At 56.7% G+C, this 15,592-nt stretch overlaps 1 protein-coding gene across 6 annotated transcripts in view; it reads left to right on the top strand.

Annotated features, from left to right (window-relative positions):
• Window positions 1-14,946, top strand: part of Kdm4b (lysine demethylase 4B) — a 77,663-nt gene extending 62,717 nt beyond the window's left edge. For 2 of the 6 annotated variants that reach the window (XM_021186540.3, XM_021186539.3), the window contains 14 exons: window positions 1,453-1,536; window positions 1,679-1,866; window positions 5,896-6,284; window positions 6,886-7,006; window positions 8,283-8,461; window positions 8,576-8,771; window positions 8,979-9,055; window positions 9,200-9,255; window positions 9,388-9,496; window positions 11,481-11,666; window positions 11,804-11,968; window positions 12,063-12,182; window positions 13,316-13,408; window positions 13,639-14,946. In XM_021186540.3, the coding sequence (XP_021042199.1) occupies window positions 1,453-1,536; window positions 1,679-1,866; window positions 5,896-6,284; window positions 6,886-7,006; window positions 8,283-8,461; window positions 8,576-8,771; window positions 8,979-9,055; window positions 9,200-9,255; window positions 9,388-9,496; window positions 11,481-11,666; window positions 11,804-11,968; window positions 12,063-12,182; window positions 13,316-13,408; window positions 13,639-13,821 (2,146 nt within the window). In that variant the 3' untranslated portion in view covers window positions 13,822-14,946. The remainder of the gene's footprint in view (window positions 1-1,452; window positions 1,537-1,678; window positions 1,867-5,895; window positions 6,285-6,885; window positions 7,007-8,282; window positions 8,462-8,575; window positions 8,772-8,978; window positions 9,056-9,199; window positions 9,256-9,387; window positions 9,497-11,480; window positions 11,667-11,803; window positions 11,969-12,062; window positions 12,183-13,315; window positions 13,409-13,638) is intronic. The other 4 variants (XM_085833227.1, XM_029471258.2, XM_021186541.3 and 1 more) reach the window with 4 other exon arrangements.
• The last annotated feature ends 646 nt before the right edge of the window (window positions 14,947-15,592 follow it).

Here is a 15,592-nt window from a genome sequence, read left to right as displayed (position 1 = left end):
CTCACCTTGCTAGAGGCATCGTGATGTGTGCCACCTGGAACAGGGCCAGGGTTGCTAGGGTCATCAGTGTGGAACTGTTAACAACCTGCTTAATGGGTAGGAGTGGGGCAAGAGCACCTGGAGATGGCAGGAAGCAGTAAATCATCCAATAATCACCCAAGAGCCCTGCCCCAGCTATGGGACACACAGATGCAAGGGCATAGAGCGCTCTGGCTGCCTGAAGAGAAGCTGCTGTAGAAGAGTGGCCATGTCTGTGTCTGGCCTCGGGAAGAGGTGTTAATGTGGGGGTGTGACAGGACTGGGCTGGGCTTGTTCTCATAACAGCATCAGCAAGGCTATTTTTTGATGTATAGTTGCCCTCTCTGCTCTGGATGGGTGCAGCATATTTGTGTGAGTCCCAAGTTCCTTATTTTCTGGTATGGGGCACAGATGGGCCCTTAAGATGGCTTCCCTGTGATTGTGGGAACCTGGCAGACTAGCTGGCGTGTTCAGCTGTAAATGGTGCTGTGCACAGCCCCAGCTGTCCCAGTCTGCTTGTGCAAGGGCTGGGCAGGCCCCTGATGCAGCCTCCAGTCCCAGCTCATAATAGGGTCAGGACAGTGACTGAGTCAGGGTTACTCAGGAAGCTGTAGCCAGGAGAGTTGGTGCAGCCTGTGAGCATTGTCAGGAGCTGGAGCCATTGAAAGCAACCTTAGACCTTGGGGGAACAGTTGGAGGCTGAGCCACCAAACTTCCTGACTTGGTGTATTCCAGTCACCCTGTTGCTGGGGCTGCCTACCCCAAGGCATAGACTGTCCCTGGATCCGAGGCCCTATGTCCCCAGCCCCTTCTTTCTCTCCTCTGTCAATGCTTCCCACCCCTCCTGCCTGTTCTGTAGCCCATCCTCCTGCAGCCACTGTGTGTGCACACCTTACCTCTGTCTTCGTCCTTGGAATGCTACCTGCTTGCCTGCTGGTCATCTTGTGGGGCTCATACATTCACCGAGGGATCCTGCCCTGGTCAGGGGTGTTTCAGCCACAGACGTGAGGGAGAGGAGGGCATACCATGGCCAGAACCACAGAGGCCAATGCCTAGGGCCAGATATGCTGCAAAGCATTCCAGCTCTTCTGGGCCACGGAGGGGCTGGGATGGGTGAGGGCTATGGGCTGGGGCTGCCAGGGACACAGCTGCAGGACGTCATTCTCCCTTACCAGTTGAAATAGCTTTAGGGGAGGTCCTGCCTGTGCCCTTGTTGCACCTGCTGAGCCTATCGCCTCATTCAGTGAGGCTAAGCCCCGCAGCCTTGAGTTGTATCCTGTGTCAGGGCTGGTTTGTTGGTGCCAGGGACCATCCTTGCTGCCAGGAGGGTGGCACCTTGCTATGCTCAGGCTGAGTTCAGGGCTTGAGAGCCCTATGAGGAGGGTATAGAGAGGGCACGGGAGCCAGAGGAAAACCCTAAAATTTACATTCTAGACAAATTAGTGTGAAGGAGAGCAGACCCTGGAGAAAGGCTGAGGAGGAGAGGAGGCGGGAGCCGACCAGGAGGCCAGGGCCGGCGTAAGTGATCTCCCTCGCATCGCCCCCAGCATTCTGCCCATCCTGTGCCACCATCACCTGCTTCACCCCAGCCCAGCTCCTCACCCTGCCCACCCTAGACTGCGTCTGTTTCCTCTCCTGCCTGACCAGTGCCCTCCTCCAGGTCACACCGGAGACGGAGCCAGCCCAAGAAGTCAAAACCTGAAGAGTCCAGGTCTCCAGGGGAAGCCGCGGCTGGGGTAGCTACTCTGGATGAGGCCAGAGGCTGTTCCCGAGGAGAGGCCATGCCTGAGGACGAGGAGGAGGAAGAGCTGGTACCTTCACAGGGCCACGAGGCAGAGGCTGTGGAAGGTCGGTGCTGGGTACTTGCAGCATGAAGTTTGGGTCCCTTCGGTCTTGCTCCTGCTGGCCAGGTTACACCGTGAGGCGCCTATGCACATGGGGACCTTGAGCTGCAGTCTGGCACCGTGTCCCAGCTTTCTTGTGCTGCACAGGCATGCCTTACTCCTGCTGCTAGTGTCCACTCAGTTGTAGCCTTGTGCCCAGGTAGGGTGGGGCTTCCCTCTTTGGCCTTTCTGCAGTGTGAGGCAGTGGTAAGAGGCCACAACATCTCAGATTTGCACTGGCAGCTAAGGGGAGTTACAGACAAGAGAACTGTCCACAGTACACCATGACAGGGTCTTCCTGCCCAGAAATGCCAAATGATGGAAAGCAGGGTGGCCACGATATAATGTGACCAGAGACAGAGTGACTCCTGTGGCTGAGGGCAAGGCCACACATGTCCAGAGACTCAGGGCCTGTAAGTGCTGTGGATAAGCCAGCCACGGGTGAACAGCAGCTCCCACCAGCCAGTCAGAGCCAGCTATACAGTGAGTTCAGACAGATAACAGCCAAGGAGAAACTGATGGCCACAGCTCCAGGGAGCTCCAAACTGGATGCTTGAGTGGGGCTGGAGTGTGGAGGTCAGGTGCCTGCTGACATGCAGAAGGCCCTGAGGTCATCATGGTATAAGTGGATCCATAGGAGCTGCGGGCAGGAATGATGCCAATATCCACAAGCATACAGAGAAGCCATAGGAAGTAGGTGGCATACTGAGGGTCTAGCCTGGGCTCCCTGCTTTTGCCTCCCACACTGGCTTGTGAGCTTCCTGTTGCCGTGTGACCAGCTACGGGATCTTGGTACCTTGAAGTATGTTTATTCCCTTGGAACTGGTGTCAGGTAAAGCCCTTCCTCCTTCCTGACTATGGTGTGAGGGAGCAAAGTGTCTCCTCGACTCTCCCAGTCTGTCTGCTTCTCATCCTGCTTCCTCTGAGGATCCCATGTGACCTCAGAGTCCTTGGCTCTATTTATACGGTCTCTTCTGCTGTGGGAGGTGACAAAGCCTCAGGCCCCAGGGGCAAGACGTGGCTGTTGTTGGGGGCCCCCACTGTCTGCTGCTGACTTAAGATTCTCCTTGACCTCGACCTTGTCAGTTTTAAGTGGAAGCAGTGTCCTTCCCTGTAGCAGGCGGCATTTTTCTGAGGACATGGATGATGGTATCTGAGGCCTCCTCCTCAGAGAGCAGAAAGAGCAGCCACCAGGCAGGTGGTTACTGGAACAGATGGAAATGGCCAGGTTCCTGATGTACCCCAGCAGTCAAAGGTGTCCACAAGAACCACACCAGGCCATTGCCACATAGCTCAGCTTGCCACATGCTTGGCCCTCCATTTTCAGGGGCTGCTGCCCACTTCTGGGATGGAGGATGGGCTGCCTCCACTCTGAACAGGAGCTTCTCGGCTAGGGTTGCCAGGGCATTCCAGTAGACTTGGGACCACCAAGGACGGCGACAGACTGGCAGGATTGGTGTGCCTCTTGGAAAAGAACTCAAATGACACTCAGGATGTCCTCTCTGATGGGTGTGAGGAAGCAGCTAGCGTCACTAGCTTCACAGGTGTATTGCCACCAGAGCCCTGTGTGTCACAGGTACCTGCTGTGACCATGTGTGGCAAGATCACAACCATCGGTCAGTTCTGAAGATGTGGCATATGTGTGGGCCTTTGGGTGACATCTCCTAGGCTGAGGGATCCAAAGGTCCGCAGACTGCAGCTAACATTTGGCCAGCATATAAGATTCAGGAGTGGTGTGTCCCAAAGCTGGAAGGAGTGCTAACTGTGAAGACCAGAGCCACCCTCAGATCATCATATCATTTGTGCTGTTGGTAGCTACTCTCAAGATGTCAATTCTGGGGCATGATATGAACCTAGAGGGACCTCTGTGCAGAGGTGGGGACCCCAGTGTGTTAAGGCTGGGAAGCCTGTGTGTGTGTGGGGGGGGTGACAGCTCATATTTCTGTGCCCGTGCTATAGGGTGGCACAGTGACAAAAGCTTCAATCCACCCCAGTCTCCCCAAGAGGTTGTCTCCCTAACCCACCCTGTCTCCAGGCCTCCCAAGCACACAGGACGCTCAGTCACTTGGGAGTGCAGTAAGGGCTGAATTAACTGTTCCCTGTGAGTCTTCTCTTCCCACCTTCTGTGTGGGGAGAGCTGCACCTCCACCTCTTTACCTGTGGTGTTGAGCCACATACCTGGAGGCCTGGCTGCCACTTGAGGGATGGAAATAGTCACAGTGGCTATGACACAGTAGGGCCTCCGCTGCTCTGAGGCCTGAGGCTTGGTGTGCCACAGAAGGGAGCCAGACTTTCTAGCAGGACAGAACACTAACACAGAATGGTTGGTCAGAAGGCAGTGTCCTAGGCACCGCCCTCCTATCCCACAACCTGTCTTCCTGGGCAGTGACAGGTAATGGTTTGAGACTCTCCCAATAGCACAGGTGGACCTTGGTTCCATGATAGGCCTGAGCTGCCAGAGTGGCCATTGACAGAGCTGTGGTTGGCCAACTCTGGCTCAGCAACCCAGGAGACAGAACTACCTGCATCTTCCCAAGTGTGCCCAACCTTAGGAACTGGGACAGAGATCATACCTATAGATATGTGGCCTACCACACCCCCTGGCCTCCCGTGGCCTGTGACCCTGAACCAGTCAGACCAATGCAGATATGTTGGGGGCACCTGGCCATATCTCCTGGCCACCCCTGGAGGACCTGTCCACCAGGTTGTCTACCCCGACACTCCAGAGGAACCAGATTGAGACTCTCAGTCCACCCCTGGCTCCCAAGGTGCAGGGCTGCAGTAGTGCTCATGCTCATGCGCCCCTGGGGGTCTGTGCTGAGACAGTGAGCTTTGAGGCACTCCCTCCTGGGCTTCTGCTAAGGGCTCCCTCTATCTCATGGCCATACAGAGCCTAGAGATGCCAAGGCATCCACATCTCTTAGGTCATAGGAAAACCAGGAGAGTGCCCTGGGGGTCGGGATCAGGGGCCGTGAAGAGGCTGAGTTCACCACAGTCAGTGCACAACAGTGCACCCCAGGACACATCCTATGAGGGTTCATCCTGGTCCAAGCAACCCTGGTATAGAGTGAATCAGGGCTGAGGGGTACCCACCTGCTTGCACCCATGCTCCATTGCAGGGTGGGAAGCTGAGTGTCTAGGGTTGGAGGTGCCATCCTAACATACTGGAGACAGAGTGCAATCTGTCATCTGGATAGTGAGTCCTTACCTTTGGCCTACTCCCGGTACCTGACTCCGGTGTGAGGAAGGGACAGGATGCTTCCCTCCCATCAGCGGCCTGGCTGAGCGGGGCAGGTGCCAAGTTCCAGGCCTGGATTCCGCAGCCCAGGCCACGCACAGCAGGAGTGAATCCCTGGAGCCCAGTGTAGAGGGCTAGGTTCCAGGTCACACAGGATTAGGTGGCTCTCCCTAAAGAGCATGTTAGGAGTGACCAAACCCTAATCTTCTGTCCCTGTCACCTGTCCCTGGTTAATGATGTACTATACAGACACCATGGCACCAAAGGCAAGCCCCATTTGCTCTCTCCTTTATGTCACCTGGCAGGATTGTCCCCAGGCCCATCTGCCGCTGGATCCCTCCAGGCTGTGTGGTGTGTTGTCTGCAGTGACAGCAGAAGCATGGAGTAGTGTGTTTATAAGAAGAGTGGCTTCTCTTACATGTGTGCTGGCTTGGCAGGCCCCTTGGCCGTGGGCAGCCTTCCTGAGAGCCCAGCTCCCTCCCACACCTAAGTCCAAAGGCTCTGGGGTTTGTTTGGTTTGGTTTTGAGCTGGCATCATCAGCCCAGGCTAGCTCTTTGCTCTTCCCACCACACTCTGAGTGCTGGGATGGCAGGTCTCAGCTCTCTACCAGGTCAGGAATCAGAGTCTCTAAGTACAGCAGTCCAGTACTGGGCAATTGCAGAGGTTGAACTTGTCCAAGTGTTTGGGGACACCGAATCATCTCCAGCACTTCCATCTGCTTCCACTTGGTTCTGAATGGCTCTTTCTCTCCCCAGAGGATGGCAGAGGCAAGCCTCGGCCTACTAAGGCCAGAAATAAGAAGAAGACTCCCAGCCCGCTGTCACCCCCATTGCTGTCTGCCCCACCAGCCCTATTCCCCACTGAGGAGGTCCTGAGGCCACCACCCCAACCCAAGTCTCCAGGGCCAGCTATGGGCCCCATGGCTGCAGAGGGGGGTCCTCCACCAACACCCCTCAATGTCGTGCCTCCTGGGGCGCCAGTTGAGGAAGCAGAGGTGCGGCCACGGCCCATTATCCCAATGCTGTACGTGCTACCCCGCACCAGCAGCACCGATGGGGACAGGGAGCACTCTGCCCACGCACAGTTGGCACCTATGGAGCTGGGGCCAGAAGAGGAAGACCAGGCCCAGGCTGGTGACTCACAGGTGGGTGATTAAGGGCAACTGGGTACATTGGTAGTTCTGCCACACAGGGCGGCAACTCTGGGTGTGTGGTGTGTGTGTGTGTGTGTGTGTGTGTGTGTGTGTGTGTGTACACGCACTGTGGGAGACAGGAGTGAATGTGTGTGCATGTGTGTTGTGAGGAGTAGGTTTGTGTGCATATATACAATGGTCAACAGGAGTATGTGAGTGTGTGCTGTGGCTAACAGAAGTGTGTATATATTAATGTGTGTTGAGTATATTGGGGGCGCTGGTATGTGTATGCACTGGGGGACAGAAGTGTGTGAATGTTCATGTGCAGTGGGGGACAAGAATGTGTGTGTGTGTGCATGTGTGTGTGTGTGATGTGGATGTGTGTAATGTGGATGACAGGAATGTGTGTGAGTGTATGCTGTGGATGACAGGAGTGTGTGTGTCTGTGCGCACGCACATGGTATGGGGCACAGGAGTGTGGGGTGTGGTGCTGTGGATGACTGTGTGAGTGTGCATGTGCACTGGGGGACAGGTGTGTGTGTGAGTGTGTGTGAGTGTGTGTGCCTGCGTGCTGTGGGCGACAGGTCCCAGGACTCACAGAGTTCTGTTTCAGGGAACAACCCCTTTCTCTAAGCTGAAGGTGGAGATCAAGAAGAGCCGGCGTCACCCCTTGGGTCGGCCACCCACTCGATCCCCGCTGTCTGTGGTCAAGCAGGAGGCCTCAAGTGATGAAGGTGAGCATAGGCCCAGCCACCATGCAACGTTCTTTCCAGTTGCATGGGGCCCAGACTAACCCCTCCACAGGTGCCAGTGTCCACCCATCCAGCCACCATGCTCTGTGAGGCTCAGCACAGCCTCCTCTGTCCCCTCACATCTGTAGGCCCAACTGTCCATGTCCCCATGCCTTGTATCACTCACAGTCCTTGCTGCTTGCAGGGCCTCCACTCCACCCTGCTTCCCATTCACACTGGCCACGACCCAACACCTCAAATGTCATTAGACCATTGAGGGCCCAGATTCTAGCCAGACCAGGCCACTGTTGCCGTTGATACTTTCATCCATCTGAACAGTGGGCTGCAACATTCAGCCTGTGGCAGGCGGCTGAGGCGCCAGAGGTTGTGATGTGTAGGCTGTGCTTGGGGCCATGGTTGTGGGCAGCAGTGGCAACTGCTCTCATTGTTGCACAGGACCTTCTAGGCAGGGCTTGCAGAGCTAGGTATCCTAAGTGTCTTCCCCATTGCATGGTGTGACTATGAGGGTTACTGATAGCCTCAGGAAGGGACTTCCCAGTGGGTTGAGCCTTGGGTACAGAGGTCTCCGGCTAGCTAACAAGGCAGGTAGGGCTGCACCTGTGTGCAGGTCATGGTGGGTTTGGCTCCTTCTAAGCTTCTGGCAGGATCTAGGAGCAGTCTGGCAGTCCTTCCACCCATGACCTTGCCACAGGAGTGACAAAACCTGGGTAGCAGTTGAGACCCAGACCCCTAGATTCTTGACTCCTGGCTGGGCTCTTCCAAGAATGCTTTCTGGGGAGTCCTGGACTGGCAGATCCGCCAAGCTCCATGCCCCAGACCCAGCAGTCATGGGGTCTCTGGGTCCCTTGAGATTATGTGGGACTTTCTCAGGCTGAGCAGGTTGGACAGCAGGCAGGTCACCCCAGACTTCATGCAAGGAGTTCCTAGGGCTGGAAGGTCGAAGGTGATGCGAATGGAGTGGACTCCAGCAATCCCAGGGGACAGCTGACACCTCCTGCTCCCTCTGTCCTTCTGTCCAGCTGTGGCTGCACTGGAGAGTCAGCCTTTAACAGCCTATGCCTGAGGTTCCTTCATAGACAGGAGGATGTGTCTGAGGTTAGCATGTTTGAAGTGTCTGGGCTTTAGGCTCAGGGAGACTCAGGGCAGGAAACCAGTGTCCCCTCCCTGACAGAAGCCAGGACTGGTGCTGTGAAAGTGCCCAGTAGGGTGGCACTGCTGCAGGACCTGTCCTGCAGCTCACCCCCCTGATCCATCCCAGAAGCCTTCCTGTTCTCAGGAGAGGATGATGTCAGTGACCCTGAGGCCTTGAGATCGCTGCTGTCCCTGCAGTGGAAGAACAAGGCGGCTAGCTTCCAAGCCGAGAGGAAGTTCAACGCAGCAGCCGCCCTCAGTGAGCCCTACTGTGCCATCTGTACTCTCTTCTACCCCTACAGCCAGGTGAGCTGCCTCAGTGGTCTCCCCACATTGATGGCACCCACTGTCACCTGTCCCACTCAGCCCCAGTGCAGCCTGGCCTACTGTGGCCCTGCGCTGAGTGCTGTGACTCTGCAGTCAGTACAGACAGAGCGGGACAGTGGTGTCCAGCCTCCCTCCAAAAGTGGCCAGAGGACACGGCCATTGATCCCTGAGATGTGCTTCACTTCAAGTGGGGAGAACACAGAGCCGCTGCCTGCCAACTCCTACGTCGGTGAGGACGGCACCAGCCCGCTCATCTCCTGCGCCCACTGCTGCCTGCAGGTCCATGCCAGTGAGTGTCGACAGCCGCCCCGCCTCAGTGTGAAGGGCTCTGGGGAGAGGGAGAACCTAGTGTGTTTTCATGTGGGGGGACACTGTCCAGGGTTCTGGCCTGGATGGCTGTACCATGCAGATATGGGGAACTACAGGTGTGCAGGGCTACATGCAGTTGTTCCAGGTGACATATTTGGGCTGCTCTCAGCGCTCCACTGTCTTCCAGGTTGCTATGGTGTCCGGCCTGAGCTGGCCAAAGAGGGCTGGACATGTTCCCGGTGTGCGGCCCACGCTTGGACTGCGGTAACTCACCTGTGCTGGCTGGCTCCTAGAGCTTGGGAGGTCCTGGGCCCGTGTACCACTGGCCTTGATCTTAGCTGTACAGGCTGGGGTTGGGTGGCACATGGTGGAGGTGGCCGCACCTCACCACACTGATCTGTCCCTCAGGAATGCTGTTTGTGCAACCTGCGGGGGGGAGCTCTACAGAGGACCACAGAGCACAGGTGTGTGCCCTAGCTGCCCTGTAACCTCACCTGTGTGCTGCCCTCCCCGCCCTCCCTGCACCCAGCCTGACTGGCCTCTTGGGGACAGCCTGGGACCTGCACTGCTCCTGTGACTTTGTCCTGACCTCTCAGGTGGATTCACGTGATCTGCGCCATTGCAGTCCCCGAGGTACGATTCCTCAATGTGATTGAACGCAACCCAGTGGACGTCAGTGCCATCCCTGAGCAGCGATGGAAACTGGTAGGTCCCCAGGACTGCTGCCGCTGACCTCAGACCTATTGCAGGGTGGGGAGCTATGCATAGGACACAGTGGCAGTGCTCCAGGGGCAGCCAGCCCCCCTGGTCCAAGTGTCCCAACTCTCAGGCTCTGTCTAGAGACTGCCAGGGCCTGTCAGTGCCTCAGTTCAATGGTACTTGCTGTCCTCATGCAAGACTTGCACCCAGTGAGAGCCAGCCTGCCCCTCCCCTCCATGCTGCCTGCAACTGTTAACCTCAGAGTAGCGTTCCCAAGCTTCATTTTCTAGTTGTGTTGTCTGTGTGCACGGGTGAGTGAGTGTGTGTGTGTGTGGTGTGTGGTGTGTGTGTAGAGCCAGAGGACAACCTCAAGTGTCAGTCCTCTGCATCCATCTTGCTTAACATAGAGTCTTTCCATGTGTATGTCCAACTACCTGGCTGGTCAGCTTCCAGGGGTTCCCCAGCTCTGGCTCCCATCATGCTCTAACACTGGCATTTAAATAATCTGCATCTGGCTTTATGTGGGTTCTGAGGATTCGAATCCACATCCTTACAGTTGGATGATAAATGCTTTCCCACTGAGCCATCTCTCCAGCCTTCTTCCTTTTTCATGCCCAAGTAATACTCCACTGAGTGGCCAGACTGCTGGTTCACTTCCCTCACCTACCTGACTCTGCATCTTGGAACACTCTGCATCTTTGACACTCATGGGTATGGCCAAGACAGAGGCAGATGCAGAAATGGATCTGGTCTTTGCACGCATGCCATAAGCACAGTTGGTTGTCACTGTTATGAAACTCCCCAAGGAACCTTTCCTTCATCTCTGTCCCTTCCTGCACCATGCAGCCCTTCTCCATGGTGACTGCACACAGGGAGGGCACCTTTTCAGATCTGCCACCTTTGAGAACTGTTGTCCCCACCTTGACTTGTTTCCATTCAGATCACACAGTTGAAGTCTCAGTTAAATTGAAGGCACTGCATGGTGCTGCATACTGAGGCTCTTGTGTGAGCGTGGACACACACACGCACACGCACACACCCCTCTTCAGCAGGTTAGTGGAGGAGGTCTCAGACTCCAGTTTGCTTGTCCAGGTGCTGTGTGCCTCTAGACAGGCCCCTTGACTTCTCTGGGCTTCAGCTTTCCCGGCCCTTCCCATGTAGACTGTCATGGCTGTCTGCAGAGTATCTGTTCCCTAGGCCTAGCTTGCTACAGACACTCCCAATCACTCTCCTGCCTCCCACCCCCACCCTCTGTGTCAGCTGAGTGGTGCCTGAGTGCGGCCCAATTGCTCCGACCCTGTGTCCCAGGCATGGGGCAAGGGGCTTCTTACATCTGGGAGGTGGCCTAGCCAGGGGGTGGGGAATGGAGATGGCTCAGCTCAGACCTCGGCCAGGCCCTGCTCAGGACACTTAGCACACTGGCTGTGGTGGTGTCGGAATGCTGGAGGCTAGGCCCTCAGTGTTGGCCGTGGACAATGCCTTGCATTGGTTTTGCCTGGTTCATTTCTACTGCTGCCAGGCCACACTGGGTGGAGGGCTGCTGCGGAGTTCTGTGGGACCTGGGCTGGCTCCCAGCACAGTGGCTCCCCAGGCCTAGTGGGTGGTCTCAGAGACCCCTTCAGAAGCAGGGGTTCACTGCTGGGTGGTCTGATGAAGCCAGGGTAGCTCTGAGAAAGAGCATCATGGCTCAGGAGGGTAGTATGCTGACAGCAAGTCCTGCCCCTCTGTGCACATGGCCTCTGGAGTTGTGGTCCCCCAGTGGCTCTGCACTAGGAAATGCTGTGACACCATCCTGTCCTCTGAGCTGCAGGGAGGGTGGGGACTTGGCATCAGGGAGGAGACCTGAGAAGGGCTGGGTTCAGATGCTATTAAGCTCCAGTCCTGTCCTGTCCAGTCCTGTGTCGCATTGCTCCCCATCCCTGCCCCCCTGACCTGTTCTGGAAGGTTCCTCTCTGGCTTTGCTGGTAACCTTGTTCTCCACCCTCTGCAGAAATGCGTTTACTGCCGCAAGCGTATGAAGAGGGTGTCGGGTGCCTGCATCCAGTGCTCCTATGAGCACTGCTCCACATCCTTCCATGTGACCTGTGCGCATGCTGCTGGTGTCCTCATGGAACCGGATGACTGGCCCTATGTGGTGTCCATCACCTGCCTCAAGCACCGGGCCAGCGGAGCAGGGGTAAGTGCAGTGGCCATAGCCCCGCCCATACCACCAATAGCCCTGCCCACATGACTGGGCTCGGTCCTTGTGGGCTAGTTCTTCCCACTTAGCCATGTGGACAAAGCCCGGACTTCATGTACCATCGCCCCACCCAGGGCCAGCTCCTGCGCACGGTGTCCCTGGGCCAGATTGTCATCACCAAGAACCGCAACGGGCTCTACTATCGCTGCCGGGTCATTGGCACCACTGCGCAGACATTCTACGAGGTCAACTTTGACGATGGCTCCTACAGTGACAACCTGTACCCAGAGAGCATCACGGTGAGGGGCAGGGCAGCAGGGGCAGCAGGGGCAGCAGGGGCAGCAGGGGCGGCAGGGGAATGCTGTACAGGGCCTCACCATTCCCTCCCTGTAGAGCAGAGACTGCCTACGGCTAGGGCCACCCTCTGAGGGCGAGCTGGTGGAGCTGCGGTGGACAGACGGTAATCTGTACAGAGCCAGGTTTATCTCCATGGCCACCAGCCTCATCTACCAGGTAAGGAGCCTCACAGAGGCCTTCGTGTGCATGTGCGGGCCCCTCTGGCAGACACCCAGCCTCTACCAGCCTACCCTATGTCATACAGACTAAAGGATAGGCAGGCCAGGGCTGGGGACAAGCTACAGTGGGAGTGCGAGGTGGGGTGCAGCCCGGGGCAGAGTGGCCCAGCCTGCACTGTGACTACACCACCTTGTCTCGGCAACATGAAGCACAGAGACAAATAACAGGGAGTCAACTGCAGCCTAACTGTGCTCCCACCTCAGCAGATGAAGAGGGGAAGGGACAGGTCCAGCCCAGCTATTCCTGTCCCTGCAGACAGTGTGGGCAAGCATGGTGCCAGCACAGCCCAGGAGGCCAGCCAGGACATGCCACCCTGTAGCCCAGGGGATAGGTACACTCATATCACTCAGGATGTTTCCAGAAGCCTATGTGAGCCCGGATAGGGTAGCCTGGACTGAGAGCCAGCAGGGCATTCAGACAACTAGGGTGCTGGTGTCTGAGTGTTAGGGGCATGGATACAGAGTGGCCTCATGGAGTATCACAGCTGAAGCAGAGCTGGGAGATAGTGGGTGACTTCCAGAACTCCTTCCTCCTGGGGAACCTGACTCCATGTGTATGGCACTGTTGCTGGCCTGACAGCAGTATACCCTCAAAGGCATCAAAAGGGGCCTTGACCTCTACCCCTTTACTTCACCTAGGCTGGCTCCCAGGCCCTGGTCATTTACTATCTTCACTGTTGTCCCCAGAGAAGATAGTCAGGTCCCCAAGCACCCACGATGTCTACCTCCCAGCCGGGCAGCCTGAGCCATCCTAGCACTGGGTATCCATTATGGAACAGGAAGCCTGTTTGGGGTGACTTCCCATAGCTGACATTCTGAGTTTAGGGAAACAGGTCCCAGGTCTGGAGGGCCCTGGGGAAGCCCCTTAGCCTCCCGTCCAGGGCCTTCTGGCTTTTCACCCTAGAGGCTGCAGGCCTGCTGCCTAGCCTCATCTTATTCTGTATTGGCCATATGCCACACAGGGCCTGCTTGGGAAGTAGGCCAGCCCCAGACTTGGGCAGGTGTCCAGAGGCCCTGTGACCCAGGATCCCGTGGCAAGCCCCATGCTTAGACTCCTCTATCTCAATGCAGGTAGAGTTTGAGGATGGGTCTCAGCTGACTGTGAAGCGTGGGGACATCTTCACACTGGAAGAGGAACTGCCCAAGAGGGTGCGTTCCCGGCTGGTGAGTGTCCCTGGCAACTCCATTTGCGGCATTGAAGACACATGTCTCATAACATGTTGTCCTTTCCTCCTTGGCCATGAGTGTCACCCTGGCACTGTCCACAGTTGTCAAGACTCCCCACTCAGCCAAGGAACAGGGGCAGATGGGAGCCACGCCCTGGGTGTGAGTCAGGGTATGGTCCCAAGGGGCTTTGCCAGGGAGACAATCTGATCTATCTCTGATATCTACAGTCACTGAGCACTGGCACACCACAGGAGCCCGGCTTCTCTGGAGATGATGTGAAGGCTGCCAAGCGCCCACGGGTGGCCTCAGTGCTGGCCACCACCACTGAGGACACAGGGCATAGCCCAGAATACCTGTCCTTCATGGAGAGCCTGCTGCAGGCACAGGGCCGGCCTGGAGCACCCTTCTAGATCCTGCCCACTCCTGTCCCACTGTATGGAACTGGTAACAGGACCAGCAGGATCCAACTTGGCCAGACTCAGGGAGTGGGACCAGCACCCCTGGACTACAGTGACTCCATGGGGCCTGGCCTGGCTCTGCTCTTCTCCTAAAGGTGCTAAGGGGCATCCCAGAGCCTCCTGTGACAGATGCTAGCCAAGGACACTGGGGCACAGCCCCAACCTGTTTTCTAGATTTGTGGCTTTAAAAACTGACAGCAGGCACATTCTTTTTCCTCTAAACCAGGATGCGAAGAGACACAAGTTTCATCTGTGTTTGACACCTGCAGATGTTTGTCTACTGAGCAGGTGGAAAGGCACTTTTGTATCCCTGGAAGGGACAGCAACGTCCAGTGTGCAGTGACCTGTGTGATGGCCGCTTGTGATCCCTCATGCTTCCTGCTCTGGGAGGTGGGCCTGCAGGAGTGGCCCCTGCCATGCCCCCACCATGTCCCTGCTCTGTGCAGAGTCTGCTTCACTCTGCCTTTGCTGCCTGGGGTCCCATGAGCCTTCACCCTTGGACCAGGGCCTCTGTGTGGCTGAGGGCAGGAGAAAGCAGGTGACACTTTCACTTGAAGCCCTGGTCAGGTGACACAGGACACAGACTTCACAGCCCAGTCTGCACTACCCGCCACCGCCCACGGGTTGGCTATGGGCTCTGTCTCTTTAGAAGCCACGGCCACCCTAGGGCATCAGGCCCAGGATAGACAGCTGATCTTAAATGACAAAGGACTGGACTGAGGGCCCTGGGCCTGTGGACCAGCTTGGAACTTAGGGACTGGGCCTCTGCTGAGCGCCCGATGGCAGCCGTGCCCATGTGTACTTGGAAATTCTATTTATATTGTAAAGAGAATAAAAAAGGACCTAAGCTTGGGCCTGGAGGGAGAGGCCAGACCACAGGAGTCTCAGGCTGTGCCCCTTGTGGGCTCTGCAGCGGCTGCAGGTGGCCCCACACAGAGAGGTCCGGGTTTTTGTGCAAAAGCAGAACCATGCCCTTCCTCCTCTCCCCACCCCAGATGAAGGACTTCATATTTTTGCCTCATTCTCTGGCCTCCGGTTCAGTATCAATTAAAGCCCATGAGCTGAGCGCTTCCTATTCCCACCTGGTCATGCCTGTGTCTTCATTTCTGGCCAGGACAAGATCGGCTCCGGATGGGGTGTCCTTGGCAGGCATGATGGGTGCAGTGTGTCCTGGTCTGGATGTAGGGGCTGCCAAGGAGGTGGGATACCATCCCCAAGACTTTTAGTCTCACCCCAGTGGCATGGAGCTGAGGCAGCATGTCTCCCCTGGATGTCTGTGTTCTCTGACTCTCTGCTTGTCAGCTGCCCAGCCTCAGCCTACTTCTACACTAGGTGGGGCCACAGATGAGCAGAGGCCCTGGGGTTGGGCAGATCATGGCCTGGTGCAGTAGAGGGAGGACTGGAGGAGGGAAGCCCTGCCCAGCCTGATGGGCCAAAGAGAAGACTTGGGTTTTCCCTGGAGGAGGGAGGAGGGTGGAAGCTCAGAAGGCTATGGGCAGAAGAGGGAGGAGCCTACCAGGTGCTTACAGCAGGAGGTCAGTGGCAGGCCCCTGGGCAGGGCAGGGGCCTGTTTTTCTATTCCTCTTTCTGTTCCCCCGTAAGACATTGGGGCAGATCTTTCCTCTAGGAAGGGAAGGGAAGGCGGCCCTGCCAGAGATATAGCCAGGGCCCTGTGGGAGTGGAGCACTGTGCTAGGAGGGGCATTGAACTAGCTCTGAACCTG

This window comes from Mus caroli, unplaced genomic scaffold (assembly GCF_978045245.1).
Source record: "Mus caroli unplaced genomic scaffold, Mus_caroli_1 scaffold_18, whole genome shotgun sequence".
NCBI classification, from domain to species: Eukaryota; Metazoa; Chordata; class Mammalia; order Rodentia; family Muridae; genus Mus; species Mus caroli.
The sequence above is the reverse complement of the archived record's forward strand: the minus strand, read 5'-3'. Positions and strand labels throughout refer to the sequence as shown.